Source organism: Oncorhynchus mykiss, chromosome Y (assembly GCF_013265735.2).
Source record: "Oncorhynchus mykiss isolate Arlee chromosome Y, USDA_OmykA_1.1, whole genome shotgun sequence".
Taxonomy (NCBI): Eukaryota; Metazoa; Chordata; class Actinopteri; order Salmoniformes; family Salmonidae; genus Oncorhynchus; species Oncorhynchus mykiss.
The window spans coordinates 41957610-41977712 of record NC_048593.1 but is presented as its reverse complement, the minus strand read 5'-3'; the positions used below and the strand labels follow the sequence as shown (position 1 = coordinate 41977712).

Genomic DNA, 20103 nt, shown 5'->3' with positions numbered 1-20103 from the left:
GGTTGATCACTGGTTCTGTACTGAGACGACAGGGTATTAGGTTGATTACTAGTTCTGTTCTGTACTGAGACTACAGGGTATTAGGTTGATCAATAGTTCTGTACTGAGACTACAGGGTATTAGGTTGATCACTAGTTCTGTACTGAGACTGCAGGGTAATAGGTTGATCACTAGTTCTGTTCTGTACTGAGACTACAGGGTATTAGGTTGATCACTAGTTCTGTACTGAGACTGCAGGGTATTAGGTTGATCACTAGTTCTGTTCTGTACTGAGACTACAGGGTACTAGGCTGATCACTGGTTCTGTTCTGTACTGAGACTGCAGGGTATTAGGTTGATCACTAGTTCTGTACTGAGACTGCAGGGTACTAGGTTGATCACTAGTTCTGTTCTGTACTGATACTGCAGGGTACTAGGTTAATCACTAGTTCTGTTCTGTACTGATACTGCAGGGTACTAGGTTAATCACTAGTTCTGTACTGTACTGAGACTACAGTGTATTAGGTTGATCACTGGTTCTGTTCTGTACTGAGACTATAGGGTACTAGGGTGATCACTAGTTCTGTACTGAGACTGCGGGGTATTAGGTTGATCACTAGTTCTGTTCTGTACTGAGACAACAGGGTATTAGGCTGATCACTAGTTCTGTACTGAGACTACAGGGTATTAGGTTGATCATTCGTTCTGTTCTGTACTGAGACTGTAGGGTATTAGGTTGATCACTGGTTCTGTTCTATACTGAGACTGCAGGGTATTAGGTTGATCACTAGTTCTGTACTGAGACTACAGGGTACTAGGTTGATCACTAGTTCTGTACTGAGACTACAGGGTATTAGGTTGATCACTAGTTGTGTACTGAGACTACAGGGTATTAGGTTGATCACTAGTTCTGTACTGAGACTACAGGGTATTAGGTTAATCACTAGTTCTGTACTGAGACTACAGGGTATTAGGTTGATCACTGGTTCTGTACTGAGACTGTAGGGTATTAGGTTGATCACTGGTTCTGTTCTGTACTGAGCTTACAGGGTATTAGGTTGATCACTAGTTCTGTACTGAGAATGCAGGGTATTAGGTTGATCAGTAGTTCTGTTCTGTACTGAGACTGTAGGGTATTAGGTTGATCACTGGTTCTGTTCTGTACTGAGACTACAGGGTATTAGGTTGATCACTGGTTCTGTTCTGTACTGAGACTATAGAGTACTAGGGTGATCATTAGTTCTGTACTGAGACTACAGGGTATTAGGTTGATCACTAGTTCTGTTCTGTACTGAGACTACAGGGTATTAGGGTGATCACTAGTTCTGTACTGAGACTACAGGGTATTAGGTTGATCACTAGTTCTGTTCTGTACTGAGACTACAGGGTATTAGGGTGATCACTAGTTCTGTACTGAGACTACAGGGTATTAGGTTGATCACTAGTTCTGTTCTGTACTGAGACTACAGGGTATTAGGTTGATCAATAGTTCTGTACTGAGACTACAGGGTATTAGGTTGATCACTAGTTCTGTACTGAGACTGCAGGGTAATAGGTTGATCACTAGTTCTGTTCTGTACTGAGACTACAGGGTATTAGGTTGATCACTAGTTCTGTACTGAGACTGCAGGGTATTAGGTTGATCACTAGTTCTGTTCTGTACTGAGACTACAGGGTACTAGGCTGATCACTGGTTCTGTTCTGTACTGAGACTGCAGGGTATTAGGTTGATCACTAGTTCTGTACTGAGACTGCAGGGTACTAGGTTGATCACTAGTTCTGTTCTGTACTGATACTGCAGGGTACTAGGTTAATCACTAGTTCTGTTCTGTACTGATACTGCAGGGTACTAGGTTAATCACTAGTTCTGTACTGTACTGAGACTACAGTGTATTAGGTTGATCACTGGTTCTGTTCTGTACTGAGACTATAGGGTACTAGGGTGATCACTAGTTCTGTACTGAGACTGCGGGGTATTAGGTTGATCACTAGTTCTGTTCTGTACTGAGACAACAGGGTATTAGGCTGATCACTAGTTCTGTACTGAGACTACAGGGTATTAGGTTGATCATTAGTTCTGTTCTGTACTGAGACTGTAGGGTATTAGGTTGATCACTGGTTCTGTTCTATACTGAGACTGCAGGGTATTAGGTTGATCACTAGTTCTGTACTGAGACTACAGGGTACTAGGTTGATCACTAGTTCTGTACTGAGACTACAGGGTATTAGGTTGATCACTAGTTGTGTACTGAGACTACAGGGTATTAGGTTGATCACTAGTTCTGTACTGAGACTACAGGGTATTAGGTTAATCACTAGTTCTGTACTGAGACTACAGGGTATTAGGTTGATCACTGGTTCTGTACTGAGACTGTAGGGTATTAGGTTGATCACTGGTTCTGTTCTGTACTGAGCTTACAGGGTATTAGGTTGATCACTAGTTCTGTACTGAGAATGCAGGGTATTAGGTTGATCAGTAGTTCTGTTCTGTACTGAAACTGTAGGGTATTAGGTTGATCACTGGTTCTGTTCTGTACTGAGACTACAGGGTATTAGGTTGATCACTGGTTCTGTTCTGTACTGAGACTATAGAGTACTAGGGTGATCATTAGTTCTGTACTGAGACTACAGGGTATTAGGTTGATCACTAGTTCTGTTCTGTACTGAGACTACAGGGTATTAGGGTGATCACTAGTTCTGTACTGAGACTACAGGGTATTAGGTTGATCACTAGTTCTGTTCTGTACTGAGACTACAGGGTATTAGGGTGATCACTAGTTCTGTACTGAGACTACAGGGTATTAGGTTGATCACTAGTTCTGTTCTGTACTGAGACTACAGGGTATTAGGGTGATCACTAGTTCTGTACTGAGACTATAGGGTATTAGGGTGATCACTAGTTCTGTACTGAGACTACAGGGTATTAGGTTGATCACTAGTTGTGTACTGAGACTACACTGTATTAGGTTGATCACTAATTCTGTACTGAGACTACAGGGTACTAGGTTGATCACTAGATCTGTACTGAGACTACAAGGTATTATGTTGATCACTAATTCTGTACTGAGACTACAGGGTACTAGGTTGATCACTAGATCTGTACTGAGACTACAAGGTATTATGTTGATCACTAGTTCTGTACTGAGACTATAGGGTATTAGGGTGATCACTAGTTCTGTACTGAGACTATAGGGTATTAGGTTGATCACTAATTCTGTACTGAGACTACAGGGTACTAGGTTGATCACTAGTTCTGTACTGAGACTACAAGGTATTATGTTGATCACTGGTTCTGTACTGAGACTGTAGGGTATTAGGTTGATCACTAATTCTGTACTGAGACTACAGGGTACTAGGTTGATCACTAGTTCTGTACTGAGACTACAAGGTATTATGTTGATCACTGGTTCTGTACTGAGACTGCAGATAAATCAAGAAATCTGTAATACGTTTTGTTTTGTTCAGAGGTCTTACCAAGTGGTCTCTCGTTGAATGACAACCAATCACTTCTTTGAAGAATCCCTTCTGTTGACCAATCACGGGCGAAGGAGTGTAGACTTCAGATACCGAACATTGACTTGCCTCAAGAAGAAGAAAAAAAAAAAGGTGTGGGCTCGAACAGCCGAAAAACAACCCAGAAAAAAAAACCCTGCCGACCATCAAAACTAACAAAAACCGGCAAAATATTTTGTCATAATATATGCGCAAACTGTTTAGGGTTGGAAGCATACGCTTCAGAGGTTCCACTTTCCACTTTATTTCTATGTATGCTGCTTCTGCATTGTGTGTGTGGGGGGGGGGGGGGGGGGGGCAGTTGCCTAGGCAACTGAAGACTCTTTTACGTTGTTGATTGTCCACGTTACCGTAGAAACGGACTGAACTGGACTCAACTACCCAAATGCCCGGCAGTCCCGTCTTCAGTCAGCGGTTTTCGAGGATCAAAAAACAATATATATTTTTTTATTTTGTTATTTTAATTTTATGGTTATGACGGTTATTTTGTTTTAATGACCGTCGGTTACACAGTTCTATGGTAATTGTGAAAGCCCTGCACGTGCGCGCGCACGCACGCACACACACATTTGCACACACACTATACAGTGAGGCAAAAAAGTATTTAGTCAGCCACCAATTGTGCAAGTTCTCCCACTTAAAAAGATGAGAGAAGCCTGTAATTTTCATCATAGATACACTTCAACTATGACAGACAAAATTAGATTTTTTTTCTCCAGAAAATCACATTGTAGGATTTTTTTATGAATTTATTTGCAAATTATGGTGGAAAATAAGTATTTGGTCAATAACAAAAGTTTATCTCAATACTTTGTTATATACCCTTTGTTGGCAATGACAGAGGTCAAACGTTTTCTGTAAGTCTTCACAAGGTTTTCACACACTGTTGCTGGTATTTTGGCCCATTCCTCCATGCAGATCTCCTCTAGAGCAGTGATGTTTTGGGGCTGTTGCTGGGAGAACTTGCACAATTGGTGGCTGACTAAATACTTTTTTTGCCCCACTGTATGTCTTTGTACTGTTCTCAGGTGAGGTGAGTTAGTTGTGGGGCAAAAGCAGGTCAACTCAGTATGACCAACAGGCTCTGAATATGTGTGTCTGTGTGCTCTGAATGTGTGTGTCTGTGTGTGTGTCTTTTATCCCCTACACACCACCACCACCCTTGTTAATAGGCAAATCCAAGCTAGCTTTGTGGGGACAAAGTCCAGAAACGCACAACAACAACAAATCACACTGAAGCAGTTCGATCGTTCACATTCAGTTCAGCTGTAGGCGACATCTTGTTTTTCTACCTGTTGTACTAGCGACAGTGAAAACAGAAGTCAAAACGGATGCTGTTGGTTTGGTTGAAGTGTTGTTGTTTTGAGTCCAACGCATTTGGATGACGAAGAACCCACAGGGTGAGGGCTTTGTTTCTCTTGATTTCTGGGTCTAGACACCTACACCAGGTCATTGTTTGGACGGCCTCCTATTCACTTTCCTTATGGATTCCATTCCCGGTCATGTTTTTTGTGATTTTTCTCTGGGCCTCTCCGGACTGAGTGGCCCGACCCATCTCCAATCCTGCTCTTGAATGGTACTCGACTTCCGTTTTAATTCCTTTTCGTATGTATTAGAAATCCTCTCAGACCGTTTTATGCTTACGATTAGTCTAAGACCTGCATGTCTCTGCTTCCCATAGAGTAGTACGCACGTCCTGTTGAAGAACGCTTGGCTTTTGAGTTTGAGTGAGATGTTTCTGTTTTTTTTTTTTTTTTTTGCTTCCTTAGTTGCCGTGGTGAACACGTGGAGCTCCTTCCCCGTTCTTTGTTTTAATGTCAACATCCCACTCCTCCACTTAAGGTTAGAATACTGCGGAGGATAGGTCATGTGATTGACTTCAGGAGGTGACTTCCTCCGGGAGGTTTGATTACACACTGTGGGATAGAGTGTAAATTAATGTCTGTCTGTGATTCGGTGGGTATAGTATATAGGGTGGTATATTATAGGGTATAGTATATAGGGTGGTATATTATAGGGTAAAGTATATAGGATGGTATATTACAAGGGTATAGTATATAGGGTGGTATATTATAGGGTATAGTATATAGGGTGGTATATTATAGGGTATAGTATATAGGGTGGTAGAGTATAGGGTATAGTATATAGGGTGGTATATTATAGGGTATAGTATATAGGGTGGTATATTATAGGGTATAGTATATAGGGTGGTATATTATAGGGTATAGTATATAGGGTGGTATTTTATAGGGTATAGTATATAGGGTGGTATATTATAGGGTATAGTATATAGGGTGGTAGAGTATAGGGTATAGAATATAGGGTGGTAGAGTATAGGGTGGGTAGTATTTAGGGAAACAGTGTATAGGGTGGTAGTATATAGGGTGGGTAGTGTATAGGGTGGGTAGTGTATAGGGTGGGTAGTATATAGGGTGGTATTATATAGGGTGGGTAGTATGGTAGTATATAGGGTGGTAGTGTATAGGGTGGGTAGTATATAGGGTGGTATTATATAGGGTGGGTAGTATATAGGGTGGTAGTGTATAGGGTGGTAGTATATAGGGTGGGTAGTGTATAGGGTGGTAGTAAATAGGGTGGGTAGTGTATAGGGTGGTAGTATATAGGGTGGTAGAGTATAGGGTATAGTATATAGGGTGGTATTTTATAGGGTATAGTATATAGGGTGGTAGAGTATAGGGTATAGCATATAGGGTGGTAGAGTATAGGGTGGGTAGTATTTAGGGAAACAGTGTATAGGGTGGTAGTATATAGGGTGGGTAGTGTATAGGGTGGGTAGTGTATAGGGTGGGTAGTATATAGGGTGGTATTATATAGGGTGGGTAGTATATAGGGTGGTAGTATATAGGGTGGTAGTATATAGGGTGGGTAGTGTATAGGGTGGTAGTATATAGGGTGGGTAGTGTATAGGGTGGTAGTATATAGGGTGGGTAGTGTATAGGGTGGGTAGTGTATAGGGTGGGTAGTATATAGGGTGGGTAGTGTATAGGGTGGGTAGTGTATAGGGTGGTAGTATATAGGGTGGGTAGTGTATAGGGTGGTAGTATATAGGGTGGGTAGTGTATAGGGTGGGTAGTGTATAGGGTGGGTAGTGTATAGGGTGGTAGTGTATAGGGTGGTAGTATATAGGGTGGGTAGTATATAGGGTGGGTAGTGTATAGGGTGGGTAGTGTATAGGGTGGTAGTATATAGGGTGGGTAGTGTATAGGGTGGTAGTAAATAGGGTGGGTAGTGTATAGGCTGGTAGTATATAGGGTGGGTAGTGTATAGGGTGGGTAGTGTATAGGGTGGGTAGTGTATAGGGTGGTAGTATATAGGGTGGGTAGTGTATAGGGTAGTAGATATATAGGGCGTTAGTATAAAGGGCGGTAGTATATAGGGTGGAAGGGACACACACTCTAGGGTGGTAGTGTATAGGGTGGGTAGTGTATAGGGTGGGTAGTGTATAGGGTGGTAGTATATAGGGTGGGTAGTGTATAGGGTGGTAGTATATAGGGTGGGTAGTGTATAGGGTGGGTAGTGTATAGGGTGGGTAGTGTATAGGGTGGTAGTGTATAGGGTGGTAGTATATAGGGTGGTTAGTGTATAGGGTGGTAGTATATAGGGTGGGTAGTGTATAGGCTGGTAGTATATAGGGTGGGTAGTGTATAGGGTGGGTAGTGTATAGGGTGGGTAGTGTATAGGGTGGTAGTATATAGGGTGGGTAGTGTATAGGGTAGTAGATATATAGGGCGTTAGTATAAAGGGCGGTAGTATATAGGGTGGAAGGGACACACACTCTAGGGTGGTAGTGTATAGGGTCTGTCTATCTCTTGTGAGTGTGTGTGCTAGTGTGTGTGTATTAGAGTGTGTGTGCTAGCGTGTGTGTGTGTGCTAGTGTGTGTGTGTGTTAGTGTGTGTGTGCTAGCGTGTGTGTTGGTGTGTGTGTGTGTGTGTTCAGGGCAGAGGTTGATATCTCCATGCCCATATCAGACCCCCCTCATGTTTATCCCCCCTCGTCATCACGCTCCTCCAGAGGACGTGACTCCCCTCGTTCTGCTAAGCCCTAAACACAGCCAAAGAATGCTATGACGACACTCTCAGAGGAGAGAGAGAGAGAGGAGAGGAGAGGAGAGGAGAGGAGAGGAGAGGAGAGGAGAGGAGAGGAGAGGAGAGAGAGAGAGACAGAGAGACAGAGAGAGAGACAGAGAGACAGAGAGAGAGACAGAGAGAGAGAGAGAGACAGAGAGAGAGAGAGACAGAGAGAGAGAGAGAGAGAGAGACAGAGAGAGACAGAGAGAGACAGAGAGAGGAGAGAGAGACACAGAGAGAGGAGAGAGAGACACAGAGAGAGGAGAGAGAGAGAGAGACAGAGACAGAGACACAGAGAGACAGAGACACATAGAGACAGAGAATGAAGGACAGAGAGACAGAGAAGAGAGAGGAGAGAGAGACAGTGACAGAGACAGAGAGACAGAGAGAGGAGACAGACAGAGAGAAAGAGAGAGACAGAGAGACAGAGAGAGAGAAGACGGGTGGTAGTGGTTCATGTGTATGGTGGGTAGTATATAGGGTGGTAGTATATAGGGTGGTAGTATATAGGGTGGGTAGTATATAGGGTGGTAGTATATAGGGTGGGTAGTATATAGGGTGGTAGTATATAGGGCGGTAGTATATAGGATGGTAGTATATAGGGTGGGTAGTATATAGGGTGGTAGTATATAGGGTGGTATTATATGGGATGGGTAGTTTTTAGAGTGGTATTATATGGGATGGGTAGTATATAGATAGGGTGGTAGTATATAGGGTGGGTAGTGTATAGGGTGGGTAGTGTATAGGGTGGTATTATATGGGATGGGTCGTTTTTAGAGTGGTATTATATGGGATGGGTAGTATATAGGGTGGTAGTATATAGGGTGGGTAGTGTATTGGGTGGTATATATGGGATGGGTAGTATATAGAGTGGTATTATATGGGATGGGTAGAGGGTATATAGGGTGGTATTATATGGGATGGGTAGTGTATAGGGTGGGTAGTGTATAGGGTGGGTAGTATATAGAGTGGTATTATATGGGATGGGTAGTGTATAGGGTGGGTAGTGTATAGGGTGGGTAGTATATAGAGTGGTATTATATGGGATGGGTAGTGTATAGGGTGGGTAGTGTTATATATAGAGTGAGAGAGAGAGAAAAGAACAGAAAGAGATTGTGTTTTTGCGTGTGTTTGTGAGTAAATATATGCTTGTATGTATGTGTGTGTGTGTGTGCATGTGTGTGTGTGCATGTGTGTGTGTGCATGCCTGTGTGTGTGTGTGTATGTGCATGTGTGTGTGTGTGTTATCCAGATCAGCGTCAGCACGGTAACAGCAGGGAATCTGCTACAGATTTAGGACTCCAGTATATCTGTAGCAGATGTCCAAAATGGGGTGTTTGGGGGGTGGAATGTTTGTTTGTTTATGCTTGCATGTGCATGTGTGCGTGTGTGTGTGTGCATGTGTGCATATGTGTGTGTGTGTGTGTGCATGTGTGTGTGTGTGTGTGTGGGGGGGCAGTGTTTTAATGTGTGTTAGGAATATGAATGGTAAATTCCCTGACCCACTGGGAATGCTTCTAGTTCCTCAAACAGCATCTAAAAACTACACATTACTGCAAGTACATGTTTGTTCTACTCGTGGGAATCGAACCCACGATCCTGGTGTTCTAAAGCGTCAGGCTTTACGAACTCCACGGGACAATCTATACTGATATGAAGTGGATTTAACAGATGACATCCACAAGGGATCATATCTTTCACCTGGATTCACCTGGTCAGTCTGTGTCATGGAAAGAGCAGGTGTTCTTAATGATTTGTACACTCAGTATGTGCTGTACAGTCTTGTTTTTATGTGAGGTTTGGATGGATACTGGTGTCACTTGACCTATTTGTGTGTGTGTGTGTGTGTGTGTGAGTGTGCGGGGACGGGGGACGGGGGCCTGGGATGAAAAATAAAAAATTAACTGTATATAAATATAGGACTAAAACACACATCACGACGAGAGACAACACAACACTACATAAAGAGAGACCTAAAGACAACAACATAGCATGGCAGCAACACATGACAACACAGCATGGCAGCAACACATGACTACACAGCATGGTAGCAACACAACATGACAACACAGCATGGCAGCAACACATGACAACACAGCATGGTAGCAACACAACATGACAACAACATGGTAGCAACACAACATGGTAGCAACACAACATGGTAGCAGCACAACATGATAGCATCACAACATGGTAGCAGCACAACATGGTAGCAGCACAACATGGTAGCAGCACAACATGATAGCATCACAACATGGTAGCAGCACAACATGGTAGCAACACAACATGGTAGCAACACAACATGGTAGCAACACAACATGGTAGCAACACAACATGGTAGCATCACAACATGGTAGCAGCACAACATGGTAGCAGCACATCATGATAGCATCACAACATGGTAGCAGCACAACATGGTAGCAACACAACATGGTAGCAACACAACATGGTAGCAACACAACACGATAGCAACACAACACGGTAGCAACACAACATGGTAGCAGCACAGGGTACAAACATGATTGGGCGCCAACAGCACAAAGGGCAGGAAGGTAGAGACAACAATACATCACACAAAGCAGCCACAACTGTCAGAGTGTCCATGATTGTGTCTTTGAGTGAAGAGATTGAGATAAAACTGTCCAGTTTGAGTGTTCATTGCAGCTCGTTCCAGTCGCTAGCTGCAGAGAACTGAAAAGAGGAGCGACCCAGGGATGTGTGTGCGCTTTGGGGACCTTTAACAGAATGTGACTGGCAGAACGGGTGTTGTATGTGGAGGATGAGGGCTGCAGTAGATATCTCAGATAGGAGGGAGTGAGGCCTAAGTAAATACAAATGCAAATACAGTCCCCACCACTACTCACAACCACAGTCCCCACCACTACTCACAACCACAGTCCCCACCACTACTCACAACCACAGTCCCCACCACTACTCACAACCACATGCCCACTGCTATTCACAACCACAGTCCCCACCACTACTCACAACCACAGGCCCCCTGCTATTCACAACCACAGGCCCCTGCTATTCACAACCACAGGCCCCACCACTACTCACAACCACAGTCCCCACCACTACTCACAACCACAGGCCCCACCACTACTCACAACCACAGTCCCCACCACTATTCACAACCACAGGCCCACTGCTATTCACAACCACAGGCCCCACTGCTATTCACAACCACAGGCCCCACCACTACTCACAACCACAGTCCCCACCACTACTCACAACCACAGGCCCCACTGCTATTCACAACCACAGGCCCCACTGCTATTCACAACCACAGGCCCCACTGCTATTCACAACCACAGGCCCCACTGCTATTCACAACCACAGGCCCCACTGCTATTCACAACCACAGGCCCCACTGCTATTCACAACCACAGGCCCCACTGCTATTCACAACCACAGGCTCAAGTGTGCATTGTTCCACACGACGCGCCGTAACCACTCATCTACTGCAGGAGCTGTGGTCTGGCCCGGGGTCCATGGGGCCAGGGCCGGCTGGAAAACCAACACACTGGTAGGGGGTCAACCCAGTGGAGGAGTGACGTAGAGAGTTCTGGGCGTACTCTGCCCAAGGAAGGAAACGAGCCCATTCACCCTGCCGGTCCTGACAGTGACTCCTTGGGAACCTCCTCAGCTCCTGATTCATCATCTCCACCTGCCTGTTAAACTGAGGCCGATACCCGGATGACACAGAGCTTCTCCAAGAATGCCTTCCCATACTCAGGTTGTGAATTGGGGGCCACGGTCCGAGACTATGTCCTCTAGAAGGCCATAATGCCGGGAAGACCTGCTGGAGGAGTGCCTCAGCGACCCGGAGAGGAGTGGGTAGACCAGGAAGACCAGGATTAAACGACATGACTTGGAGAATCTATCCACTACCACCAGAATGGTGGTGAAACCATCAGAAGCGGGGGGAGATCAGTAACAAAGTCAATGGATAGATGGGACCAAGGTCGCTGAGGTACGGGAAGCGGCAGGAGCTTTCCTGCAGGAGCATTCCGGGGGGGGGGGGGGGGGGGGGACTTGGTTTGAGCACACGGAACAGGGTATGACATACTGCGTAACATCATGCACCAAGGTGGGCCACCATTACTTCTCAGTGATGGAATGGATGGTGCGAGAAATACCAGGATGACCAGCGACGACAGCTGTGTGCCCAGGTCAGCAACCGATCCATTATCCCCATGGGAACGTAGATGTGTGTGCCCAGGTCAGCAGCCGATCCATTATCCCTGTGGGAACGTAGATGCGCACGGGAGGACAATTCCAGGGTGAGGGCTCCCTCTCTAGAACCTGGCGGATATCCACATCCCAAACAACTGGACCCACGACTGACGAGGATGGGATTATGGGTGCCTTCTGAACAGGAGTCTCTCCCGAAATGTAAATACGGGACAGGGCATCGGTCTTGATGTTCTTAGAACCTGGGCGATAGGTCAGCGTGAAGTTGAACCTGGTGAAGAATAGGGCCCACCTGGCTTGGTGTGGATTCAGTCTCCTCGCTGTCCGTATGTACTCAAGGTTCTGATGGTCGGTTAAGATGACGAATGGTTCCTTGGCGCCCTCCAGCCAGTGTCTCCACTCTAAAGCCAACTTCACTGCCAAGAGCTCCCGGTCACTGACGTCGTAATTCCTCTGTTTTGGGGGACAGTTTCTTGGAGAAGAAACCACAAGGATACAATTTTAGTGGGTCCCCCCTCCCCCCCCGTCTTTGTGACAAAACCGCCCCCACACCCACCTCCGATGCGTTTACCTCAACCACAAAAGGTAGCGTGGGATCTGGGTGTTTTAGCAAGGAGGCGGAGGTGGAACACCCCTTGAGGAGACGAAAGGCCTCATCGGCTGCTGGAGACCAAACCAACTTACGAGGCCCACCCTTGAGGAGGGAGGTGAGAGGTGGCGAGGGAGCTGAAATTCCTGATGAATCGGGTAAAAGTTGACAAACCCCTTGATGGTGGTTGGGACTGGCCATGACCTTACCGCATCTACCTTCTTGACCTCCATCCCCACTCCCTGCGGGGTGATTTGGTAGCCCAAAAAGGAGACAGCCCTCTGGTGGATTTGGCACTTCGCCCTGACGAACAGGTGGTTAGCCAAGAGGCGTTCCAGGACTGCTCAAACGTGAGTGACGTGATCCTCCAGGAGATCAGGATGTCATCGATGTACACAACCACCTGAACACCTCATTGACGAATGCCTGGAACACTGACAGAGCATTGGCTAAGCCAAAGGGCATAACCAAGTACTCGTAGTGACCAGACATTATGCTGAACACCATCTTCCACTCATCCCCCTCCTGAATGCGAATGAGATTGTAGGCACTCCGCAGGTCCAGTTTGGTGAAGAACCGGGCCCCGCGGAGCTGCTCGATGGCTGTCGGCACCAGCGGGAGAGGGTACCGATACTTCGTGGTGATGTCATTGAGTCCACCGTAATCGATACAAGGGCGTAATCCTCCTTCCTTCTTGGCCACAAAGAAGAAACCAGCCTATGCAGGAGACATGGACCTGCGGATGAAACCCTGTTGGACGGCCTCTTGAATGAGTCCTCCATGAGCCTGGTCTCAGCCACCGACAGAGGGTAGAGGTGCGGAGGTGTAGCACCGGAAAACAGGTCAATGGCCACAGTCCCAGTGGTGATGAGGAGGGAGACGGGTAGCGAGAGTCTTGGAGAATACCTCCCTTTGATCATGATATTCCTCCGGGATTTTGAGCTGGAGGGCAACCATGGGACATTCAACCGATGTGGAACAACATTGGACAGGAAAGCTGGTCTTCTGACATTCAAGTGACCAGTCGGTGATTCTCATCCTCGACCATGAGATGGTAGGGTTATAGTGCTGAAGCAGGCAGAGGACAATCTTGTGGTGATGAAGGGGATGTTTTCCTGGTGATTGGGCTCCATGGTGTGATGGTTTCCGAATCCTAGAAGCCAACAGCTGAAGCTCACCTACCTCGCTGCGGGATGATCCAAAATGCATTTAAACAGAGCCACGAACCCCTCATAAGACTCAAGCTCCTCCTCGACCGTAGCCCATTATTATTATTTTTTTCTCTCTCTATCTCTCTCTCTATCTCTCTCTCTCGCTCTCTCTCTCTCTCTCTAATAAACAGTAAAAACGTTTACAGTAAGCATCACACTCCCAAAAGTTCAAAATGAATAAAGACATCTCTCTCTCTCTGTCTCTCTGTCTCTCTCTGTCTCTCTCTCTCTGTCTGTCTCTCTCTCTCTCTCTCTCTCTCTGTCTCTCTCTCTCTCTCTCTCTCTCTCTCTCTCCCCCCCTCTCTGCAGGTTAAGTGTAGTGGCGGTGGCTGGCTGTGTGTGTGAATGTCTGTTCCCATGGCGCAGCGGGAGACAGGCGGCACCAGCCCGGTGGTCCGGCAGATAGACAAACAGTTCCTGGTCTGCAGCATCTGTCTGGACCACTACCACAACCCTAAAGTCCTGCCCTGCCTGCACACCTTCTGTGAGAAGTAAGTCTCTACCATACACCTAACCACTACACCCTACATCCCATACCTTAACCACTACACCCTACATCCTATACCCTAACCACTACACCCTACATCCTATACCCTAACCACTACACCCTACATCCTATACCCTAACCTCTACCACAACCCTAAAGTCCAGCCCTGCCTACACACCTTCTGTGAGAAGTAAGTTTACACTACACCCTACATCCTATACCCTAACCACTACACCCTACATCCTATACCCTAACCCCTAAACCCTACCCTACTAAATTACTTACCGTTAGCTCAAACTTAAATCAAATCGTATTGGTCACATACACATGGTTAGCAGGTGTTATTGGTCACATACACATGGTTAGCAGATGTTATTGGTCACATACACATGGTTAGCAGATGCTATTGGTCACATCCACATGGTTAGCAGATGTTATTGGTCACATACACATGGTTAGCAGATGTTATTGGTCACATACACATGGTTAGCAGGTGTTATTGATCACATACACATGGTTAGCAGATGTTATTGGTCACATACACATGGTTAGCAGATGTTATTGGTCACATACACATGGTTAGCAGATGTTATTGGTCACATGGTTAGCAGATGTTATTGGTCACATGGTTAGCAGATGTTATTGGTCACATACACATGGTTAGCAGATGTTATTGGTCACATACGCATGGCTAGCAGATGTTATTGGTCACATGGTTAGCAGATGTTATTGGTCACATACACATGGTTAGCAGATGTTATTGGTCACATACACAAGGTTAGCAGATGTTATTGGTCACATACACATGGTTAGCAGATGTTATTGGTCACATGGTTAGCAGATGTTATTGGTCACATGGTTAGCAGATGTTATTGGTCACATACACATGGTTAGCAGATGTTATTGGTCACATACACATGGTTAGCAGATGTTATTGGTCACATGGTTAGCAGATGTTAATGGTCACATACACATGGCTAGCAGATGTTATTGGTCACATGGTTAGCAGATGTTAATGGTCACATACACATGGTTAGCAGATGTTAATGGTCACATACACATGGCTAACAGATGTTATTGGTCACATGGTTAGCAGATGTTAATGGTCACATACACATGGTTAGCAGATGTTAATGGTCACATACACATGGCTAGCAGATGTTATTGGTCACATGGTTAGCAGATGTTATTGGTCACATGGTTAGCAGATGTTAATGGTCACATACACATGGTTAGCAGATGTTATTGGTCACATGGTTAGCAGATGTTATTGGTCACATACACATGGTTAGCAGATGTTATTGGTCACATACACATGGTTAGCAGATGTTATTGGTCACATGGTTAGCAGATGTTATTGGTCACATGGTTAGCAGATGTTATTGGTCACATGGTTAGCAGATGTTATTGGTCACATACACATGGTTAGCAGATGTTAATGGTCACATACACATGGTTAGCAGATGTTATTGGTCACATGGTTAGCAGATGTTATTGGTCACATACACATGGTTAGCAGATGTTATTGGTCACATGGTTAGCAGATGTTAATGGTCACATACACATGGCTAGCAGATGTTATTGGTCACATGGTTAGCAGATGTTAATGGTCACATACACATGGTTAGCAGATGTTAATGGTCACATAAACATGGTTAGCAGATGTTAATGGTCACATACACATGGCTAGCAGATGTTATTGGTCACATGGTTAGCAGATGTTAATGGTCACATACACATGGTTAGCAGATGTTAATGGTCACATACACATGGCTAACAGATGTTATTGGTCACATGGTTAGCAGATGTTAATGGTCACATACACATGGTTAGCAGATGTTAATGGTCACATACACATGGTTAGCAGATGTTAATGGTCACATACACATGGTTAGCAGATGTTAATGGTCACATACACATGGCTAGCAGATGTTATTGGTCACATGGTTAGCAGATGTTAATGGTCACATACACATGGCTAGCAGATGTTATTGGTCACATGGTTAGCAGATGTTAATGGTCACATACACATGGTTAGCAGATGTTAATGGTCACATACACATGGCTAAGAGATGTTATTGGTCACATGGTTAGCAGATGTTAATGGTCACATACACATGGTTAGCAGATGTTAATGGTCACATACACATGGCTAGCAGATGTTAATGGTCACATGGTTAGCAGATGTTATTGGTCACATGTTAGCAGATGTTAATGGTCACATACACATGGTTAGCAGATGTTATTGGTCACATGGTTAGCAGATGTTATTGGTCACATGGTTAGCAGATGTTATTGGTCACATACACATAGTTAGCAGATGTTATTGGTCACATGGTTAGCAGATGTTATTGGTCACATGGTTAGCAGATGTTAATGGTCACATACACATGGCTAGCAGATGTTATTGGTCACATGGTTAGCAGATGTTAATGGTCACATACACATGGTTAGCAGATGTTAATGGTTACATACACATGGTTAGCAGATGTTAATGGTCACATACACATGGTTAGCAGATGTTAATGGTCACATACACATGGCTAGCAGATGTTATTGGTCACATGGTTAGCATATGTTATTGGTCACATGGCTAGCAGATGTTAATGGTCACATACACATGGTTAGCAGATGTTAATGGTCACATGGTTAGCAGATGTTATTGGTCACATGGTTAGCAGATGTTAATGGTCACATGGTTAGCAGATGTTATTGGTCACATACACATGGTTAGCAGATGTTAATGTGAGTGTAGCGAAATGCTTGTGCTTCTAGTTCCGACAGCGCAGTAATATCTAACAAGTAATCTAACAATTCCACAACTACCTAATAGACATAAATCTAAGTAAATTAATTGAATAAGAATATATACATGTAAATATATGGATGAGCGATGACAGAGCGACATAGGCAAGATGAAATAGATAGATTACATAAAATACAGTATGTACATATGAGATGAGTAATGTAAGATATGTAAACATGATTAAAGTGGCATTATTAAAGTGACTAGTGATCAGTTTATTAAAGTGGCCAGTCATTTCAAGTCTTTATGTTGACAGCAGCCTCTAATGTGTTAGTGATGGCTGTTTAACAGTCTGATGGCTTTGAGATAGAAGCTATACTTCAGTCTCTCGGTCCCAGCTTTAATGCACCTGTACTGACCTCTCCTTCTGGATGGTAGCGGTGTGAACAGGCAGTGGCTCGGGTGGTTGTTGTCCTTGATGATCTTTTGTCCATCCTGTGACATCGGGTGCTGTAGGTGTTCAGTGTGGTAATCACATAGATAGATTCTAAAAGGTTCTAAAGCTTCTAAAGGTTGTAAAGCTTCTAAAGATTCAACAGGTTTTAAAAGCTTCTAAAGCTTCTAGAGCTTCTAAAGGTTCTAAAGCTTCAAAAGGTTCTAAAGCTTCTAGAGCTTCTAAAGGTTCTAAAGCTTCTAAAGCTTCTAGAGCGTCTAAAGGTTCTAACGCTTCTAAAGGTTGTAAAGCTTCTAAAGCTTCGACAAGTTTTAAAAGCTTCTAAAGCTTCTAGAGCTTCTAAAGGTTCTAAACCTTCAAAAGGTTCTAAAGCTTCTAGAGCTTCTAAAGGTTCTAAAGCTTCTAAAGCTTCTAGAGCGTCTAAAGGTTCTAAAGCTTCTAAAGGTTGTAAAGCTTCTAAAGCTTCGACAGGTTTTAAAAGCTTCTAAAGCTTCTAGAGCTTCTAAAGGTTCTAAAGCTTCAAAAGGTTCTAAAGCTTCTAAAGTTTCTAGAGCTTATAGAGCTTCTAAAAGTTTGAAAGCTTCTAAATGTTCTAAAGCTTCTAGAGCTTCTAAAGGTTCTAGAGCTTTTAAAGCTTCTAAAGGTTCTAAAGCTTCTAGAGCTTCTAAAGGTTCTAGAGCTTCTAAAGGTTCTCAAGGTTCTATAGCTTCTAGAGCTTCTAAAGGTTTTAAATGTTCTAAAAGGTTCTAAAGGTTTTAAATGTTCTAAAGCTTCTAGAGCTTCTAAAAGTTCTAGAGCTTTTAAAAGTTCTAAAGCTTCTAAATGTTCTAGAGCTTCTAAAGGTTCTAGAACGTCTAAAGGTTCTAGAGCTTCTAAAGGTTCTAAAAGGTTCTAGAGCATATAGAGCTTCTAAATGTTCTAAAGCTTCTAAAGGTTCTAAAGGTTCAACAGGTTTTAAAAGCTTCTAAAGCTTCTAGAGCTTCTCAACGTTCTAAAGCTGCTAAAGGTTTTAAAAGGTTCTAGAGCGTATAGAGCTTCTAAAGGTTTGAAAGCTTCTAAAGTTTCTAAAGCTTCTAGAGCTTCTAAAGGTTCTAGAGCCTCTAAAGGTTCTAAATGTTTTAAAGGTCCTAAAAGGTTCTAAACGGTTCTAAAGTTTCTACAAGTTATAAAGCTTCTAAAGGTTCTAGAGCTTTTAAAGGTTCTAAAGGTTCTACATGTTTTAAAGATTATAAAGGTTCTAAAAGGTTCCAAACGGTTCTAAAGGGTATTCAAGTTTCTAAGTACATTCCTGAGTTTTAAGACCTGTCAACACCATTCAGCAATCTGAGAGACGGCCATTGTTGAAAGGTAGTCAGAGACGATTAAAATCCCTCTATCCATCTTTCTCTCTACCGCTCTCTCTATCCTTCTCTTTCACTCTCTGTCCCCCTCTCTCTCTCCCTCTCTCTCTGTCAGAAACAAAACACCCCCTCTAGCAGAGGCTTTTAGATGGAGGAGGGAGGAAAGAGAGCTGGGGGTGTCGGAGGTCTTGGTACCAAAATGGCAACATAACCAACCAGGCACACGCATGCACACAGGCAAACTCAAAAACACACACGAGGCAAACAATCAGTGGTTCAATTTCTTCCAATTTGAGTCAGTTTAATTTGACTTTTCTCTGTATAGGAGTGCAACAATATTCATAAATTGAACATAGATTTAATTTAACGGGGGATTCGACCCCAAAATGTTACTTAAAGTTACTTTACTTTAGGTTACTGTTTATGCATAGAGCTGGCGTCTGTAGGAGTCGGTATCTTGTGTCTGTAGCTGGTGTCTGTCTGTGTCTCAGACTGCAGATCTTAGGTGTCGTTGGGCAGATGTAGTCTTCAGGATGAAAAGAGACAGGGGATGAAAGGGAGGAGAGCGAGAAATATGTGACAGAAGGAAAGAGAAAGAAGTACTGTCCCATGAAACACTTCTCGCTCTCCCCTCTCTATACCCCCCCCCCTCTCTCTCTCTCTGTTATGTTTGACAGGACGGTTGTCTGGCTCAGGCTCTTTTGGTATGAGTATGTAACAAATACACACGTCCCAAAGCAGTTGCAGAATGTTATCATTTGTAACAGAAATCTGTTCTTTCTCTCTCTCTCTCTCTCTCTCTCTCTCTCTCTCTCTCTCTCTCTAGTTGTTTACAGAACTACATCCCTCCAGAGTCTCTGACGTTGTCGTGTCCTGTGTGTCGACAGACGTCCATCCTACCAGAGAAAGGAGTATCCGCTTTACAGAACAACTTCTTCATCACTAACCTCATGGAGGTACGGCTTCTTTCGTTGTTGTGGTCAGAGGTAGAGCCTATCTATTGTTGTTGTTGTCTGAAGTTTGATTGCGGTGTGTTATGTTGTGGGTAGGTTGTAGCCTGGGTACCAGTTCCTGGGTACTAGTTCAAGAACTTTAAATATATATAAAACAGGTGTGGATTTCAGGTTAGTTTCCCATAATACACTGCAAGAGAGTTGGGACAGGGTTTTTAGAACAGAGCGCCTTTATTCTTAATGTTGATGATGTAACAAAACGGGCCCCTATGACATGACCAGCTGTAAACAAGCAGAAAACAGAGCGGTGAATTTTACAGCCATTTTTATTGATTAGCATTCAGGGATAATTGCTGTCCATATCTTTAACTGTGTTGTGGTGTCTGCTTTCATTGGACAGCTTTAGTCGCGCTAATGATCGGGGGGGACATAGTTATATATAATTAGAAGACTGTAAGAAGCCCAAACAGATATAATATTTGACTAAAGCATAATAATGTTTAACCTTGTGATAATATACAAATGTAAATGTGTCTCTCTACTAC

General features: G+C 44.0%; 1 protein-coding gene across 3 annotated transcripts in view; it reads left to right on the top strand.

Annotated features, from left to right (window-relative positions):
- The window catches only part of trim3b (tripartite motif containing 3b), a 141450-nt gene that overhangs the window by 58486 nt on the left and 62861 nt on the right, over positions 1-20103 (top strand). For all 3 annotated transcript variants that reach the window (XM_036967653.1, XM_036967651.1, XM_036967652.1), the window contains 2 exons: positions 13888-14069; positions 19432-19561. In XM_036967653.1, the coding sequence (XP_036823548.1) occupies positions 13924-14069; positions 19432-19561 (276 nt within the window). In that variant the 5' untranslated portion in view covers positions 13888-13923. The remainder of the gene's footprint in view (positions 1-13887; positions 14070-19431; positions 19562-20103) is intronic.